General features: G+C 34.5%; 1 protein-coding gene across 1 annotated transcript; it reads left to right on the top strand.

The window, feature by feature from the left end:
- Positions 1-16,468: 16,468 nt before the first annotated feature.
- LOC129248192 (general odorant-binding protein 83a-like) lies at positions 16,469-17,532 on the top strand. Its single transcript, XM_054887657.1, has 4 exons — positions 16,469-16,641; positions 16,723-16,798; positions 16,956-17,212; positions 17,321-17,532. The coding sequence occupies exons 1-4, from the start codon at positions 16,537-16,539 to the stop codon at positions 17,336-17,338; spliced, it is 456 nt and encodes a 151-aa protein (XP_054743632.1). The 5' UTR covers positions 16,469-16,536; the 3' UTR covers positions 17,339-17,532.
- Positions 17,533-17,869: the final 337 nt, after the last annotated feature.

The raw sequence follows: 17,869 nt of genomic DNA, 5'->3' as shown, positions 1-17,869 counted from the left end.
ATAAGTTCGTGCGGTTTTTTTTCGAAATTTGAATTTCGGATCATTCCCATGGCTTTTAAACGTTTGGAAATGGTTGATTGATCAACTCCCAAAGTTTTTGCAACCTCTTCTTGCGTTTGAGCCGGATCTTGATCGAGCAATTCCTCCAATTCGGTATCCATGAACTTTGGCGGCGCACCCTCGCGTTCTTCGTCTTCCAAGCCAAAATCACCACTTTTAAAGCGTGCAAACCACTTCTGGCACGTTCGCTCAGCTAGAGCATGCTCACCATAAACTTCCACCAAGATACGATGACTTTCGGCTGCTTTTTTCTTCATATTAAAATAATGAAGAAGAATTCCCCGCAAAAACACATTATTTGGCACGAAATTCGACATTTTCAAGTGTGGTAAAAATATTGTTGTTTACGCTTCAAATAAAAAACTTATACTGACGTTTGTGCCTTACGACAGTAGCTCTCCAATGAATGTTTGGAAATGTGGATCGATGGAATAATAATCAAGTTACGCCACCTGTTGTAAAACCGCACGAACTTATTCATAGTCCTATTACCAGCCTTATTGTTTTTATCAAATGTTTTTGCGTTTTAAATTTTTCATCAAAAATAATGAATATGAGTAATCATTACTTTATGAGGCTTATTTTTTATTTTATTTATTTTTTTTAGGTTTATTTTTTTATCTTTTTTTTTTGATAAAAATAATCAGTTTTACCTGTTTTATCAGTAATAGCTACAATTTTATGAGTTTGAAATTTTCCATAAAAAATAATGAGTTTTTTGTGAATTCTTTGTTTTTGAATATAAAATAGTCGTTGTATTACGAGTTTTCTTTCATATGTTTCGAGTTATATATTTTTTGTTAAAAATTATGATTATTTTTTTACCTTTATTGTTTCATCGAAAATGAATTTAGTTTTTTAGCGTTACTTATTCGCTCAGAAAAACAAAAAAATTTTCGAGTTTTATTATTTTGGCAGATGGAAAATTCAAAAATCAAAGCTCAGATAAGATAGAAAGCTTAGATAGATTATTAAACATAAAATAATAAATAATATAATTAAAAAAATATAAAGAAATATGCCGCAATTGATTTCGACCTCATTTTAAGTGAATATATTCTTCTTCTCTAAATTTCTAAAAATTTCTTAATAACAATAATTAATTTATGAAAAATATAGAACGATTAGAAACATACGAAAATATATGAAAGTTGGTCTCAAGTTTACCTTGGGCGCGCACCTAAAAAATATATATTTTTTGTGATGTTGGGAACCATTTCCATATTCATTCTTTTTTAGTGTTACTCTGAATGAAACTAAATAATTGAATGTATTTAGTTAAAGTAAAAGTTTACAATATTAAATATTATGAAAACCTCAAGTGAGTGTACACATTTGAACATAATTCATAAAACCACATTTAAGGTCAGCTTCATGGCAACTAAACTACTAAGCAATAATACCAACACTCTATCACTCCATTTTGACATATCTGCGAACCGTCTGAATAAAATATTTAGCCAACCAGCCATAAATCCCTCTTTATGATGGCTAGCCAAAAAGAAGTAAGTCATGTGCCGGTCCTTGTATGCTTAAACGCATACAATAATTTATTCAAACTCAATTACTGTACTTTTTTGCGGTTTCATTTCAATGTAAGTTTTCTCCTTTTTATTTGTCTAATATTTCTGTGTGTGTTGCTTTACTAAGCATTGCTCTGCTATTTATGCTATTGCTGGAATTAAAATATTCATGATAGCAAACGAAAATGTTCCTTTTTGCTCGTTGAACATTTTAGTGGTTGCGCAATTGTTTATAGTATCTGTGAGTTGGGAGATAATTAGTGCGTAGATAAAGGAAGCCAAATAGGTGTGTAACAAAAGCAAAGGGAGAGCCATCGGTTGGTTTCTTCAACTAATATTTTAAAATCACTGTTTAATAGTTTCCCGTTGTTCCACGTTTATTAGAAAGTGTTAATAAACATCAAGTAATAGAAAATACTTTCACAATAGCGAACGCCCTACGGCAGGCAATCGCAGTGCTCTGAGTGTATTTCTCATGAAAAAGAATCTGCAATTCGTAAGCGGCGTAAAACCGTAGGTGTCTCCAATTGTGAAACAATATCCAGAGGCAAGCCAAAATCGGAGGAGAAACTTGGCCAAATACCTGACAAACTTTTCGATTAATTGTTGAATGGACTTCCAACTTTATTAAAACGGCTGAGACCGTTAACCCGGCCGTAGATTCGCATCTAGTTTTGTAGCATATTTTCGATAGCTCCGAGCCCTATTTCTGGATTGTTAGCATAATACCGAACTTTAACGGCATTCCTTAAAAAAGTCTAATTAACTTCTAAATTTATACGATCAAACAATATTTCTAAGGTGTTAACAATTTATAAATCATTTGAAAGGTATTTTGACTCATACGAGAAGAAAATTATTTAGTTAAAAATGGCATTAAAACAAGATGGAGCAAAACTAATCAGCCTTACGGAAGATTTATAAGATACTCGCATATTAGGCAGCTGCAGCTGTATACAAACAGACAAGCAATAGCGCTCCATTGGTCAAGGTCAAAATAAAGATCCCCATCATCCAAAATATTTTTTTATTCAGTAAAAAAGTTATTCAAAAACAAAATTAGATGATTAATTTTGCGCCACCCTGTAGAAATGGCATTAATGCAAATGAAAAAATATATAATTATATATGTAGTCCCTAAATTTATGTTTAGTATTGATCCTAAATTGAAGAAAGAATCTACCATATTTCGATTTAAAGGGGCCCGGTGGTCTAGATTTTTTGTTTTTTCGATATTTCGAGAGTGTAGAATCTTAAGAATATACTGTGAAGTTTTCATGCTAGCATTCCCAATATTATAGCCTCTACAGCCCATTAACTAGATAGAGAGCGGTCCGCGCGCCTCTGTACCTCAAACTTGAAACTCATTTATCTTGAAACGACTTTTATCGGCAAGGCGGAGATGAAAGAAAATATTCAATCGAATCATTTGAAATTTGAATATGTTGTTCAAAACACGTATGGCTATCATCGGGACTAGAATTATAATATTATTTGAACAATTTGCTATTTTTTCCATTAAAAAACTAATGAAAAAACCCGATTTTACGATCAGTTTTTTATTTTTTCGATTTGAATTTTATGTTTCAGATGAGTAGAAGTCTGGAAATCAGCTACGCCGTCAGGGTTCGATTTTTCGAGAGGGTCATGAATATTGTTTGTCAACGAATATTGTTTGTTAAACAACAGAAAATTTTTTTGTCCGCTCAATAGATGTAGTAATAAACACGAAAAAATGAAATATCGATTTTTTGAATTTTTAATGTCAAAAAAAAAATAAATATCGTGAAAATAGGTGAAATTTTCGTGCTCTAGGCCCCCTTAATTCAATTTATCATATGTCAGCCTATGATATCAAAATCTTATAGTCTATATAACAGAAATACTTAATAGGTAACTAAGGTCTAAATCTTAAAGACTAGGTTATCAACTACTAAATTACTTATTACATATTATTATTATTTCAGGTTCCAGGGTTCCAGGGAGGAACAAAGGGCCCCAGCAGTTTCTGTAATCAGGTTGTTTTCAGATTGGTAGGTGATTGGCCTACCGCATCCACATCAGACATTAGGAAGACGTACAGATTTTTCAATTTTAAGTCGATGAGAATATATAACTCCCCCAACCCCACATTTTATTTTGGAGCCATCTGTATAGACTGCAGTGTCGAAGTTGTTAAGCGAGAATTCCTTACTTCATTCCACCCGAGAGGGAATGAGAGTGTCAAAGTTTCTATGGTATGTTACCGTCGGTATGATATAATCAGTCCTCTTCGAGGTATACTGGGTTTGTCATAGTAATAGACTGGCCTGGCCATAAGTTTTTTCCTTCCAGCGACTCGCTTAATTTAACCTAAATGCACACACTGTTGCCATCTTTTTGATATGTAGATATAGCGGGATAACGTGTGTCAGTGGGTTAAGAGCCTCCCTATGACATGATCTGATTGTACCGACTGTTGTTGCACAGGCTAATCTTTGTATTCTGCCAAGTAATTTGATGTTGTATTCTCTCTCTAGAGCTTTCCACCAAACTATCGAGCCATACGTTAAAATAGGTCGTATATCCACCTTATATGTACAACCATAATGTATACTTGGGTTGAAGACCGCATCTTCTTCCCAGCATACGTTTACAGGCATATAAAGCGATTTCTGCTTTCTTTACCCGTTCTTCAATGTTTCATTTCCAGCTAAGTTTGTAGTCCAGAATTACCTCTAAGTATTTTGCACTGGTTGAAAGAGAGAGTTAGTCCGTTAATATTTGGTAGGGTAAAAATATAAGGTACCAATATCTGGTGGTAAATATCATAAGTTCTGTTTTACGCGTGCTTAAACATAGGCCGCAGCTGGGGTCCAAGAGTTAAGCGCGCCTAACGCCCTTTGAATGATCCCACTGATCGTAACGGGACACAGTCATGATACCATTAGCACCACATCATAAGCGTACGCAACCACTTTTATCCCCCTCCATTAAATTTTATTAAGATTTTGCTAATCACACATAGCCAAAGAAGTGGAGATAAGTACTAGTAATTCTTTATTTATTTATAAATATTTCATCTTACATTTCAATAATTTTTACAATAATTCGTTTAAATATATAAATACATAAAGAAAGAAATAATAAATTTGTGGCAATAACAATGTTGTCTGTCACAATTCAAAAATTAATCAAAAATTGAATTCTGCAATAAGAAAATTTTTATAGCGTAAGGCTGAGTATATAAAGCAAGTTAGTCTTTTCCAATTATGGCCATTAAGTATATCTATTACTTCTGCTTCATTTAGCTTCGCTGCGTTTAGGTATTTTATTCTGATCTCCTTCAGTACCGGACATCTTCCTAAGAAGTGCTGCATATTTTCTTCCTCGTTTAAATTGCAGAGGGTGCATATTTTCTGAGCATTTCCATACGTAGTTGCATTTAGCTTCAGTAAACCACATCTTGCTTTGAAAATTGTCGTAATATCAGCTAGCCGCATATCTTCTTTAAGGGGGGGGGTAAGGGATAAACGCTTAAAAAAAAAACACTTTTTTCATGAATTTATTGTAGCGAAACGGTTCAAGTCAGTTTATTAAAAGTTATTGCATATTATTATATAAAGTAACATTTCAAGAATATTTGATAAAATTTTCATGTAAAAATATTGCAAAATGAACGAATGAGAGCACATTTACGTAGACGTCTTTTCAAAAATACATTTTGCAGTAGTCAGCATATCTCAGCGTAGAATCATCTGAAATCAAAAAAATCGAATAATTTAGTTAAAGTATGAGTTAAACTTCCTCCCAACGTTTATTTTGACGATTTATTTTCATTTTCAGCCATTTGGTAGTCGTTTGCAGTAAAAAGTGATTTTTGACGAAAAAATACCGCCATTTTGTAGGTGTAAAACCACCTTAATATAAAAAAAAATGGCGGAAAAAAACGTTGGGAGGACGTTTTTTATATGTAAAATATGTGTGCAAAATTTCAAAAGGATCGGTTAAGTAGTTTTCAAATGCCAATGACTACGCACTTAAAAAAAAAGGTTCGAGAAAACCGCGTTTAAAGTTTGTAACGGACTACGCGCGCAACTGCTGCGTCTCGGCAGATGTTTGAGGCGGCTCGGCTTTATGCTCTATAACTTAAAAAGTTTTGCTCGGATTGACTTAAAATTTTAACACGGTATTTTTGAAATGTTTTACTACAATAACATGCAAAAAAAAAAAATCGATTTTTATCCCTTACCCCCCCCTTAATATATGATTCCCCTTTTGAGTAGTCTAAATGTTTATAAATTCGCTTCGCGCTTGACTGTGCTTTTTGCCTTGCCATGTTGATATCTTTTATTTCAGTTGCACACAGCGATCTTGCCAGTCTATAGAGGTGATGTTTTGTTCAAACTTCAGACCGAACTCCATTCCCATGTCGTTTAGATGTTTAAGCCAAAACACATTTTTACTTAAGATGCCTTGTGTTAGTTTGTGTGGGAGTCTGTTGCAATTATATTTATAAATAGTTTTTCAGATATACTTCATGTGTAATTCTAAAGAAGTGGAGATAATAGTCACCCCTGAGCACTCTCTTATTTATAATATGTTGATATTACCCATATTATCTTTGATGATCCTGATTTCTAGTATAGAGATGATCCAATTGCGGATATAATTTTCCACCCCTAAGTCTATTAATTCCGGTTGGATAGCATCAGTGCTAAAGTTATTAAATCCGCCTTCTATGTTTAGAAAAGCTACCATGGTGCTCTGTTTGTTTACTAGAGACGCCTCTATTGTGTGGATTACCTCGTGAAGCGCTATCTCCGTAGATTCGCCTTTGAGGTAAGGGTTTTGTGAAATTGATATACTAGAGCTCTCCAGCGAGCTTCTAATATGTATGACTTAAAGTCGTTCAAAAGTTTTTAAAAGGAAGGACGAAAGACTAATTGGCCTAAAGCCTTTCACTGATTCATGCCCCTTCTGCCTACCTTTGGTACGAAGACGACTCTAATAAGTTTCCAGCTATTTGGAATATCAACTAGGTTTATACATGCTTTGAAAATTTCCACTAGCCATGGTAGAATGCTATCAAGAGTTTCCTGTAACATCTTAGGAAATATCCCATCAGGACCTGTAGATTTGAAGGGTGAAAATGATTTGATTGACCCTGCAGCCTTCACTTCTCAAACAGCTATAGTTACAAAAGAATATATTTATTCAAAAAGAATCTAGTCATTGGCCCACCCTTTAGACACAAATCTCGTCCACTTCTGCCACTAAAAGCTGCTGGTGTTTTTTCTGGTACAGCTTAGGCGTTCAAAAGTTTCTAAAGTAAAATTAATTAAAATTCCACTTAAAATTTCATAGCCAACGAAAATTTGAAATCAAATGCATACTTTCACCTAACACCAAAAAAAGCGAGGCACAGCAACAATAGCATAGTCGGAGATAAAAGGCTTATGAATAAATTTATTTTGCATGCAACATTTCACTTACTGTGGATGTTGAATTACCCCGTGTAGGTTGTGAATGTAGTGGAAATGTGTAAGGTTTTGTACATCTGTAGCGATGCGCTGCGTTATTCGAATAATTATAATCTCATAAGAATTATTCTGTATTTGGTTTTTGGGTTGATTTGGAGGAGGGCTACCAACTTATATTTGTTTATATGCTAGCTTTTAACGAAATTGTATTCCAATACATTGGTCTTGAAATCAAAAAATTGTTTACGATGTAACAACTTATAGGGGTCAATTTCGTTTTTTCGGATACTACAAAAAACGCTTGAAAACATATTAGTGAAGAGATGAAGCTAGTTGGTGCGTGATGGCATTTGGTAGTGCCCGGATTCAAATCTCCGCGCTTGGAATCAAATGACAGAAGGATTATTTTCTAATAGTGGCCCCCAGTCAGGCAATGGCAAACCTCCGAGTGTATTTCTGCCATGAAAAAGCTACTCATAAAAAACCGTATGCCGTTCGGAAGTAGCATACATTTGTAAGTCCCTCCATTTGTGGAATAATAGTAAGACACATACCACAAATAGGACCAAACACCTAATAAAAGTTGTAAGCGCCAACTCGAAGCAGAAACTATACTCCATCCAGGTTCGCCCCATCAGACAAATCATCGAAAAGGATAGCTAACCTTCCTGAATTATCTTGACAACCTAATCATTCAACTTTTGAAATATGTGCTTTATAAGAATTAATATTTTTTTCATAGATATTTTTGAGTGAGGTTGTGCATGACCGCCATTCGGCTTGGCTCAAATGAAAGAACTAGTTTTTTCTAATCACGATGGACAATAACAAACCTTCAAGTGAGTTTCTGTTATGAAAAATTGATTTTTGTTGCAACGAGGAGTTCACAGATAGATAATGCATTTAGAGCCCCTGAGAGAGATGGAATTGGCTATCAGATTCTAGAAACATTTTTAGCTAATTTTCTCTTATCTTATTGAATGAGATTAGGAGACTAAAAATTTGTTTTTTGATAGAAATTAAACTGGTAACCAATATAAAGTGTAATCCGCTTACGATGGATTCAATGTACATATTGTACCCGTTATTGAAACTCGATGAAAATAAATTCGGTTATTATGGACTCTACTGAGCTGAAATAGAAACGACAGGAGTTTTATTCTGATAAATTTGAGTATATTTATTCACAATAGTCCTCTTTGACTTCAATACACTGTTTTGCGCGTTCCAAAAGCTTTTCGAAGGAGTATTTCAGATCGTTGACCGGAATGTCCTTCAGGATGTCGGTACAAGTCTTTTGGATGACCCCTACGGACCGAAAACGTTTTCCTTTCATGACCAAATGCAATTTTCCAAATAGGTAGAAGTCAAAGGGAGCCATATCAAGCGCATACGGTTAGTAATTGATGATTAAATTCGATTTCTAGTCAAAAAATCAGTCACAAGAGTGGATCGATGAGATCGTGCGTTATCATGCAATAAGCGCCAGCTTCCTCTTTTGTGGTATTCAGGGCAAATTCGACGAAAGCGATGCAACAAATGCTTCAAAACACGAAGATAGGAACTTGCATTGACAGTTTGGCCCATTGGCACGAACTCCGTGTAGACAATTCTCTTGAAATCGTAAAAACAAATGAGCATTGACTTGATTTTTGACTTCTCCAAACGCGATTTTTTGGGTGGTGGCTCGTCTGGGGCCTTCCATTCGGCACTTTGAAGCTTAGTTTCAGGTTCATGTTGGAAACACCACGTTTCATCACCAGTTACGAGTACAATGTTGTAAAGGAAGTGCTCATCTTTTCTCGCGTCTTTAATGAGGTCTTTCGCATGTTCAATTCGGAGCAATTTTTGGTTCTCAGTTAATTTGTGAGGAATGAAATGTGTACAGCCCTTTCGTAAGCCGAAATAATCAGTTAAAATGCGATAATTCGATGTTTTGGAGATATTCAACTGCGATTCCATGAATTTCGACGATGATTTCGATTCCTTTTTGATAAATTTACGAACAATTTCGATGGAGTTTTCGGTGATTACTTATGTTGGGCGGCCCGCAGATTCATTGCCATTTATGTCCTAAAAGATTTTGTAAGAGACTGCATAGGCGTGAACATTTATTTAATTATGCCAATAACCTACGCTTGAATAGGGCTATGTTTATGAGAAATTCAGAAAACCTTTGAAAACAAAAAATTAAATGTATTTAAATTCGGTTTGGAAATCTTTATTGTAGTTCTAGTCAATGGTAATATATCGCAATTAAGTGCTTGCTGATTAGCAACTAGGATAAAAATGAGATTTCCCCGCTCTGGTCTCAAAACTAGGTTTTCTGATCACTGTAACTTAAAACCCGCTTGGTAGATTTCAATGAAATTTATACTAGTGTTGAAAAGCATAAAAAACTCGTGTCTGATCGAAGGTTTCAAAAATTTCGACTCTTTTTAACAACTAATTGTCAGCCTTTTCCCCGAAAATCGGAAAAATATTTCCTAAGGCCGCCATATCGTTAATTTCGAAAAAAAAACTTCGATTAGGCACAAGATTATCTATTAATAAAACTCCAGGCGCTCTAAACTGCGAATACACAGCTCATATGTGAAGTTAGTATTGTTGTACGGAAATGGCGTCCCTTTGAAATTTTTGTTATTAAAATTAATCTAAATCCTAACAAAAAATAATAACAGTAATAAAAATACGCAATTAGTTGAAATCCTGTGGAGAATTAAAAAAAATCAATCATATTTTACTAGAGCAGGAAATAAAACTCAATGAAGAAGTTAGCCTCAGAGAAATACAAATACTTTGAATCTATTAAAGGGCTGTATGTGTAATTGCACCCTTAATAGGCCACAACTTTCTCTTATATTATATTATTATTTTCTATATTGATTTAAGTGCTATGGAAAGTACAAATTAATAAACACTTTGCCATATCAAATTGTTATTAAACCAGCTACGCAAATGGTTATGTTATAAGCAATTAAACGACATTTTGACACCTTTCCGTACATTTTCCGACACGAGTGCCCTAATCCTAAATTACAACTATGTGACAAACAACAATTAGTGACTATAAAAATGAAGCTCTATAATTATGAGGACAAAAAAATCGCTTCGTGGCTTTGCATTTACCTTTTTAATTGATTTTCTTCTTCCACGTTTGCTGTGTATTTTCGCTGTTTACTCTATCATTTCGAGTATATACGAGTACATACATATGTATGCATGTACTTCTTCAGCTTTAGGATCATTAGGGTAGTTCGATTTGAAAGAAATAACTGAATTTTATGTATCCAGTACACGTTTTAGCAAAACTGGGTAAGAGAACAGATTCATTTCAACATAACTTAAAACTTCAGATATTATCGTTCTAAGGGACTATGCGTTTCTTTATGTGTCGTGAATTTCACATAGGACTCTATGTTTTTCAACAATGGATGGCCCACATTCGATAATTTGTTGTTAGTGACATACAATTTATAAGGGATGTTCTCTGATTAAAATATGTACTAGTCCAAAGGAAATAAAAGAGAAACACGCAACGCACATGAAACAAATAGTAGCCAAGCTCTAACAACGACTAATGATAAAGAAAACTACGGAATAACTCAAAGTGGCACAAAATTAATCACTCTATCGAAAGATTTCTAACCTTTGCAAGATAGTTACTAGATAGCTACAGTATAAAACAGACATACAGTAGAGCGCGTAAAGGTAAAATAAAGATTTCCATCACTTAAAATGTTTGTTTAGCAAAAAATTTATTCAAAAACAAAATTGATTGATGATTAATTTAGTCCGCCACTTTAACTATTTTAGGATGCGTATGCGCAACAAATGTGTGGTAAATGGCTGCACACGCGAGGGGCTGACTTGCACAAAAAATCAAAATTCTTCCATTGTGATACATACAGTGGAATACAGAGGAAAAATAACCAATCAGTTCGAGAAAAAGGAAGAAGGGGTTTTGGATTACAGGATGACAACCAACATTGGCTAATTACATTTCCATTAACCGCTTCAAACTACTGATGGAATCTACTAGATGTGTGTTAAAGATTTATAAACCTGCAATATATGCGGGAGATGACAAGAAGGTGCTAAGATAATTCAACATCATTCTCAAGATAGCTTCTGCAGTAAGGACTTGAAGCAATCCCAAGTAAGGATACCCACCAAATTCGAGTGCTGCGTCCTTGCGCCAGATATATTCCGTTATTTTGAACGTTTCCACACTAGCCGAGCACTCGCTGAGGTGACACCAAGTCCATCCTTCCTGGAGTAGACCACAGGTTCTCAAGGGAACTTGAATCCTTTCATTTCGCGATGAAACCATCTCCAGAGTCTACTGTCTAGCCAGCTCATCAGCCCAACAGTTTTCCTCTATGCCGCTGTGACCGAGAACCCAGATGAGTCTAGTATCTATATAAGTATTCGGTTGCAGTTGAGAGAAAAGTCAGGCATTTCCCGACTAATTTCGAACGTACAAACCACGAGCACAAGGCCCTAATTGCTGCTTGGCTGTCGGAGTAGATATTTACGTCATTTAGATTAATTATAAAAGTGAACACCCAATCCACTGTTTCTTTAATTGCGGCTACCTTGCGGAAAGCTCTACAGGGTCCGGAAGCCTAAATTTAAGCTCGATGGGGAGCTTCTCGCAGAATACTCCCCCTTCCGTCCAACTTTGGGCCGTAAACATGCTTGCCACGTTCTGTCTCCAAATTTTGCACACCGCCCACTCACCCCTTGAGGAAATATGAATGAAAAATATATATAAGGGCCTTATGATTTTCACCTGATGCCATTTCGTCATAATAATACTTACAATTTGGCAACTCCATAAAATATTTAGACGTAAAGTTCAAAAAACGGTAGCTATAATTTTTTGGCCCCCTGTTGGCTGTTGTAGATGCTCCTTAATACTTCTCACCCATTCAAAATTCAGTAATCAAATAATCCTTCAATATCTTCTTATATTTTCATGGGATTTATTCGAAACTGAATTGTGATATAGACCATTATGGACCGCCATAAGAACTAATATTGTATATTGACGTTAACCAACCACTTTTCATTTCCCTGTATCAATTTAACTAATGGCTAGTTATATATTTAACCAATGTACATCCAATAGTTAAATTCAGCTGCATATTCAAGGACAAAAATTTAACAAAAAAACAAAAACAAGAAATAAATAATAATTTTCACATTTTTTGGCAAGGATTGCATAAAAACAAAATTTCCTTTGATATGTGAGAAGATTGTTTTTAGAATCCTTGGTGCTAACTGAAATTTTAAGGTCCTTCAAAAAAGTTTTATTGAAAACTAAAAGCACAAATTTACTGCTCCCGGAAAATGTTAAAATTCGTTGCTCAGCGCTATATTCCGTCGATAGATCGTTGATGTATTTTTTACCTATTTAAATATTTTTTTTATTATTATTATTTTACTTTTTTTTGTTGCACAGTGCAATGCTTCAAATAATGTATTCCAATAAACTTATTTTCAGCATCAGCTATATAATAGTTTTTTTTTACAAAATTTATCCGCTCTAATAATCATTTATGTGCCTACAAAAGTAAATATGTATATGCATACAAGTACGTTTATGCAATTCGAGTAAGTTGAGCTAGAAGACGTTTAGCTTCCGTGTTAGTTATTAACTATTAAGTTGCCTATGTCATTGCTAAAAACAAGCTCCATTCACATTTTTTGACAACTTGTTGCGATTGCACTTAAGAATATCTACTTGAAAAGAAATACGAGTATATAATAACCAGCTTTATATGCTGCCGTGTTTAACTTACACGACATGCCATTCCATAGGTCAGCCCTTAAAGTTAGTGGTTTTGTTTTTGTTTTAAACTCCGCTACATTTTGATTGACAAATTGGCACTTGCCGCGCTAATTACATAGAAGCTTAGTAAAGGTGGTGGAGCAACACATGCATACAAACAGTACCCACGTATAGTACCTTTGTTTTGAGAACATTTCTGCTAACACTCATTCCGAAATGACTGGGCTTTAGTCTCGCGCATATACGTAAATATATAATTTGTTATGAAAGCTATAGTGCTTGAAATGTGTGCCATATGTAAGTATAGCCGCCCTTAATGTTTTGTTGCTAGTTTTCGACTGACCCCTAATTATTATTTAATTAATAAAATGTTCACAAAACAAAGAAGTTATAATTAAGTCCTCGATATGCGCTCATAGTGGAAAAAATTGCCTGGTAAAGTTTTACTTTTAAGAATTTTTTACATGCAGATTTTACACCGTTCCCTACTCGACAAAAAGGCCATATATGTATCCATAAAATTCAAAGTTATTAGTTGTTAATTACTTCCACAGCAAGTGGAAAAACCAAGGCCCACTTTTCTGTACATTTCGTAATTTATTTTGTGTAAAAGTGTACAATTTAATCCAAGCCTTTGGGACTCAATACGCTTTTTGATATGCCATTTGATGCACAAGTATTGAACGAGCAACTGATCGTGCAAGTAGACGATATCCCTAGACTTAATCCACTGACTTTAGTGTTGAATTTAATTCTCTGTCATTGAAAAAGGTAGTTGAAAATTCCTCTTTAAAGGTTTTAATTTAAGTGACATGTTATGGGAATTGGAGAAATATTTTTTCTCACTCAATCATAGTGGAAATTGTATTTGAAGCACTAGAATTAATTTAGTTGGCATTTTTTGCTCGTACTAGCACTAGGTTCGTAGTCGATAGTTTATTTCACTATCAGTAATATTATAGCGGCAGCGGTATATCGTTTTTGCACCATTCAATAAGTTGTTAATAACAGAATATTAATTAACTACACTTCTTCTTCTCTTTGATTGACGCGATAATCGCTTACGCAATTTTGGTCGAGTTTAATAAGGCTCCTTTCTCTTGGTCACACCAAGTGAAGCCAAGTCCTTCTCCACCTGAGCTTTCCAACGCATAGGAGGCTTTCTCTTCCTCTGCGTGGTAGCAGCTGGTACCGCATCGAACACTTTCAGAGCCGGAGCGTGTGTATCCATTCGGACGACAAGGCCCAGCCAACGTAGACGCTGGAACTTTATTCGCTGCTTATACAGCTCATTGTTCCATCGCCTACGATACTTGGTAAGGATGATTATAGAAACCATTGGATTTTAGAAAGTAAAGTCCTTAGGGGAAGACCTGTAAATGAAAGTGGGGAATGGAGAAAGCAGTACAACCATCAGCTTAAAAACGTGTGTAAACACCTAGGCAAACCCTTCGTGCTGTATCAATTAATTCACTGCAAATTTCACAATTGCAATGGATTTATTACATCGCTCAGGATGCTCAAATGCTAAATATAAAGTTTCAAGCACGAGGCACAAGGTGGCACAAAATTAATCACCCAATTTTGATTTTGAATAATTTTTTCACTAAATAAGAAACAAATATTTTGTATGATGGAAATCTTTATTATAACCATTACGCGCTCCGTTGCCTCTCCTATTTGTATACTGCAGCAGCCTCCTTCTCAAGTATCAAATATGATGGAAGTACGTCATTTGCAAAACTTATAAATCTTCGATGGAGTGATTAATTTTGCGGCGCTTGCAGAATGTCTAAGAGACCTTTAATAAAAATATAATCATGAAAATTGAATTAAAGGCGATCCTATTATGAAATTTTTACCGCATGTGCACTAACTCAAAAAAAAAAGGTAAATCAATATTTTTATCGATATTATTATTTGTTAAAGAGCCAATATTTCCTATATATTTTTGTAGTTCCACAGCTGCCGTATTCATCTTCAGTTCTCTAGCTGAACTGAGAAACTGAAGTCGGCTGCAGAAACGAGTTTGAAAAACATTTTTATGACTGAAACAAGCTTCAATCCTAAGCTAAACTGGTGGAACAAAGTAGGAATAGCTTTACTACCTTGAGTAAAAACCATGAAGCTACCTTAAACTGGGTCCCAGGACATCGGATCATTGAAGGTAATGAAAAAGCAGAAGAACTGGCAAAAAGGGCATCTGCCATGAATAACGTTCTTCCGTATTCACACCACTGGGTGCAATCAAGAATATAATTTCCTCAAAATACCTCCAAATGGCGGATTGTAGATGGAGAAACTGGAAGTCATGCAAAATTAGCAAAACTTTATGGCCAGCCTACAACTCAAACAAGCGTAAACATTGACAAACATGAAACGACAGGGCGCCTGGAGGAGACTTAAGGAAGCCATTAAGGACTTTTGGTCTGTCGGAGAATAAGCAGCCAAAATGAGCATCCTTCACAACACATACTATCACAGTTGTAAACAACCTGAGAAAATGCAAACGGTTTTCCATTTCCTCTGTGAATGCCCTGCCTTATGGAAGGAGAGAATGTTAACCCTGGACAAATCACTGTTCGAGAGTCTCTGGCTTAGATGCCAACAACCTAATAAGATTCTTAAACCGCACAGACTGGATATAGTCATGACGTAAATAACTAGCAAACAAGTTGTTAACGAGGATGTGGCAAACAAAATGGTGCGGAAGCGCTAGTTGAATGCTGGATGAACCACCATTTTAACCAACCAACCAACCTAGCTTAAAGGTGATACAATACATACATATTAATGGAAAAAAATATATTCGGTTTTATTGTCCAATTCCCAGTACTTTTTTGACAGAAAGTGAAAACCGTAAGCGAAGTTGTATTCTTAGGCAAAAAGTTTTAAATTAAGTTTTAAAATCGAAATAAACTAAGTAAATATGGCGAAGTAACTAAAATTTATATTGAAATTCTTGTTAACGGTTTTCAAAACTGTATTTATAAAAAAAAAAATTATTGAGGTTTTGTTATCGAAGCAGCTGTTTAATTCGAAAATGCGAAAAATTATTAAAGTACGACGTCATTTGCAAAATTATAAATCTCCCGATAGAAAAGTTGTTCGTTTTGTAGGTTTATTTCTAGTGCAATGGATTTTAGTTCCATATATGAAGAATTTTACTTTTATTAGAATTATAAATATAAAATTATTTAATTTAATATATAATGACAACATGAGCAGCCCTTGGCCTTCAAGATAGAAAAAAAAAATTTACATTTACATATAAATAGGCATAGCCTGCATAAATTTCGGGAGCTCGCTTTTCGCTTTGTCCGCTCCGCATGAAATGCCTTTTATATATAATGAAGTGAAATTAAAGTATATCTGCGATATGTGATGTGTATGTATGATACTTATTTAGTAAGTTAGTCTATGCGTATCTTTTTTGTGCTAACCCCTTTGGGTATAATTAAATCGTCAATCTCATTGTCGCCTTTGAATTGCATTTAAGATATCAATTATGAGATTGTAAGTATAAAATTAGCTGTCTTCCAAATGTCGAAATTTTGACAGTTAACTATAAACAATTAAAAGACTGGAGTTGCAATAAAGTATATAAATAGGCTTACCTGCCAAATAGAGTGCATTAGTAGTACTTGAAAATTGTTCCTTCTTTTATTTAGTTTAAACAAATTTATTTCTTAAAATGCACAAAATTCATGCATTTAAAATCTTGTTGGGCGCATTGTTGTGTTCCGGTGTTCTGTTGAATGTTGCATGGGCGCAAAAGGAGTTGCGGCGTGACGATACTGTAGGTGTTGAATTCTATTGTACAAATTAATAGCAGTGAGTTAATAGATATTTATAATGTCTTTGCTGGTCTTTCCAATAGTATCCACCACCAGCACTAATGAAGGCACTACGGCCAATTCACGACTCATGTGTTGCCAAGACCGGTGTAACAGAAGGTAAATAAGCAACGTAGCCTCAATCAAACAATACTAATTTTTACTATAAAAACAAATAACTAACATAAATCTGAGGTTGTGATTCTAAACAAACGTTTTCTAAAAAAAAAAACATGCATTGATCCCGCTTCCTTGCCGGGTGTATTTATTTGTTCAGAGGCCATAAAGGAATTCAGTGATGGTGAGGTACATGAGGACGAGGCGCTGAAGTGTTACATGTATTGTGTATTCGAGGAAACCGATGTATTGCATGATGATGGTGAAGTGCATTTGGAGAAAATATTGGATAGTTTGCCAAAATCGATGCATGATATAGCTTTACATATGGGCAAGAAATGTCTTTATCCCAAAGGTGATACGAAATGTGAGCGCGCATTTTGGTTGCATCGTTGCTGGAAGGAATCGGATCCAAAGGTAAGGTCAGCGTGTATTTTCTATATGCGCTTGTTTTATTATTATATATCATATATTTCTGTAAAATATTAGCAACATTCTAGAATTTGCTTAAATTTTTCTTTCCAGCACTATTTCCTCATATAAAACTTGGTGTGCTTTTAAATCGTGATTCTGCACCACTACACCACGTTCTTAGACAATCGCGAATGCTTAATCTACATATGTGTATATGTATGTATGCGCAATGCATACAAACCAACATTAATTTTTAATTGTAGTATTTTTGATTTGTTATGATTTACAAATATAGCCTTGACGAACATTCCAAAAATCAGAAATTTGTATTATTAAATCAACCACAGCGTTAGGTAACACTAGTCACTTGTCACTAGTCACTTGTTGCCATAAAAAACTTTAGTTTTTAATATAACTATATTATAACAGTAACTATTTATTAATATATTTACAATCTTGCTCTAAAACATTTATACAAAGACAAAAAAAAATAAAATAAAAAATATTAAGAAAGGATACAAAAAAATATAAAGTCAAATATAACCACATCCATACTTAACAAAAATCAAGCATTTTTAAAAAATACATGTATACAAGGTGACATAAAATGCATCATTAATTTCTGTTTCTGAACAACTTTTTACTCAATAAAAAACGATT

Source organism: Anastrepha obliqua, chromosome 1 (genome assembly GCF_027943255.1).
Source record: "Anastrepha obliqua isolate idAnaObli1 chromosome 1, idAnaObli1_1.0, whole genome shotgun sequence".
Taxonomy (NCBI): domain Eukaryota; kingdom Metazoa; phylum Arthropoda; class Insecta; order Diptera; family Tephritidae; genus Anastrepha; species Anastrepha obliqua.
The sequence above is the reverse complement of the archived record's forward strand: the minus strand, read 5'-3'. Positions and strand labels throughout refer to the sequence as shown.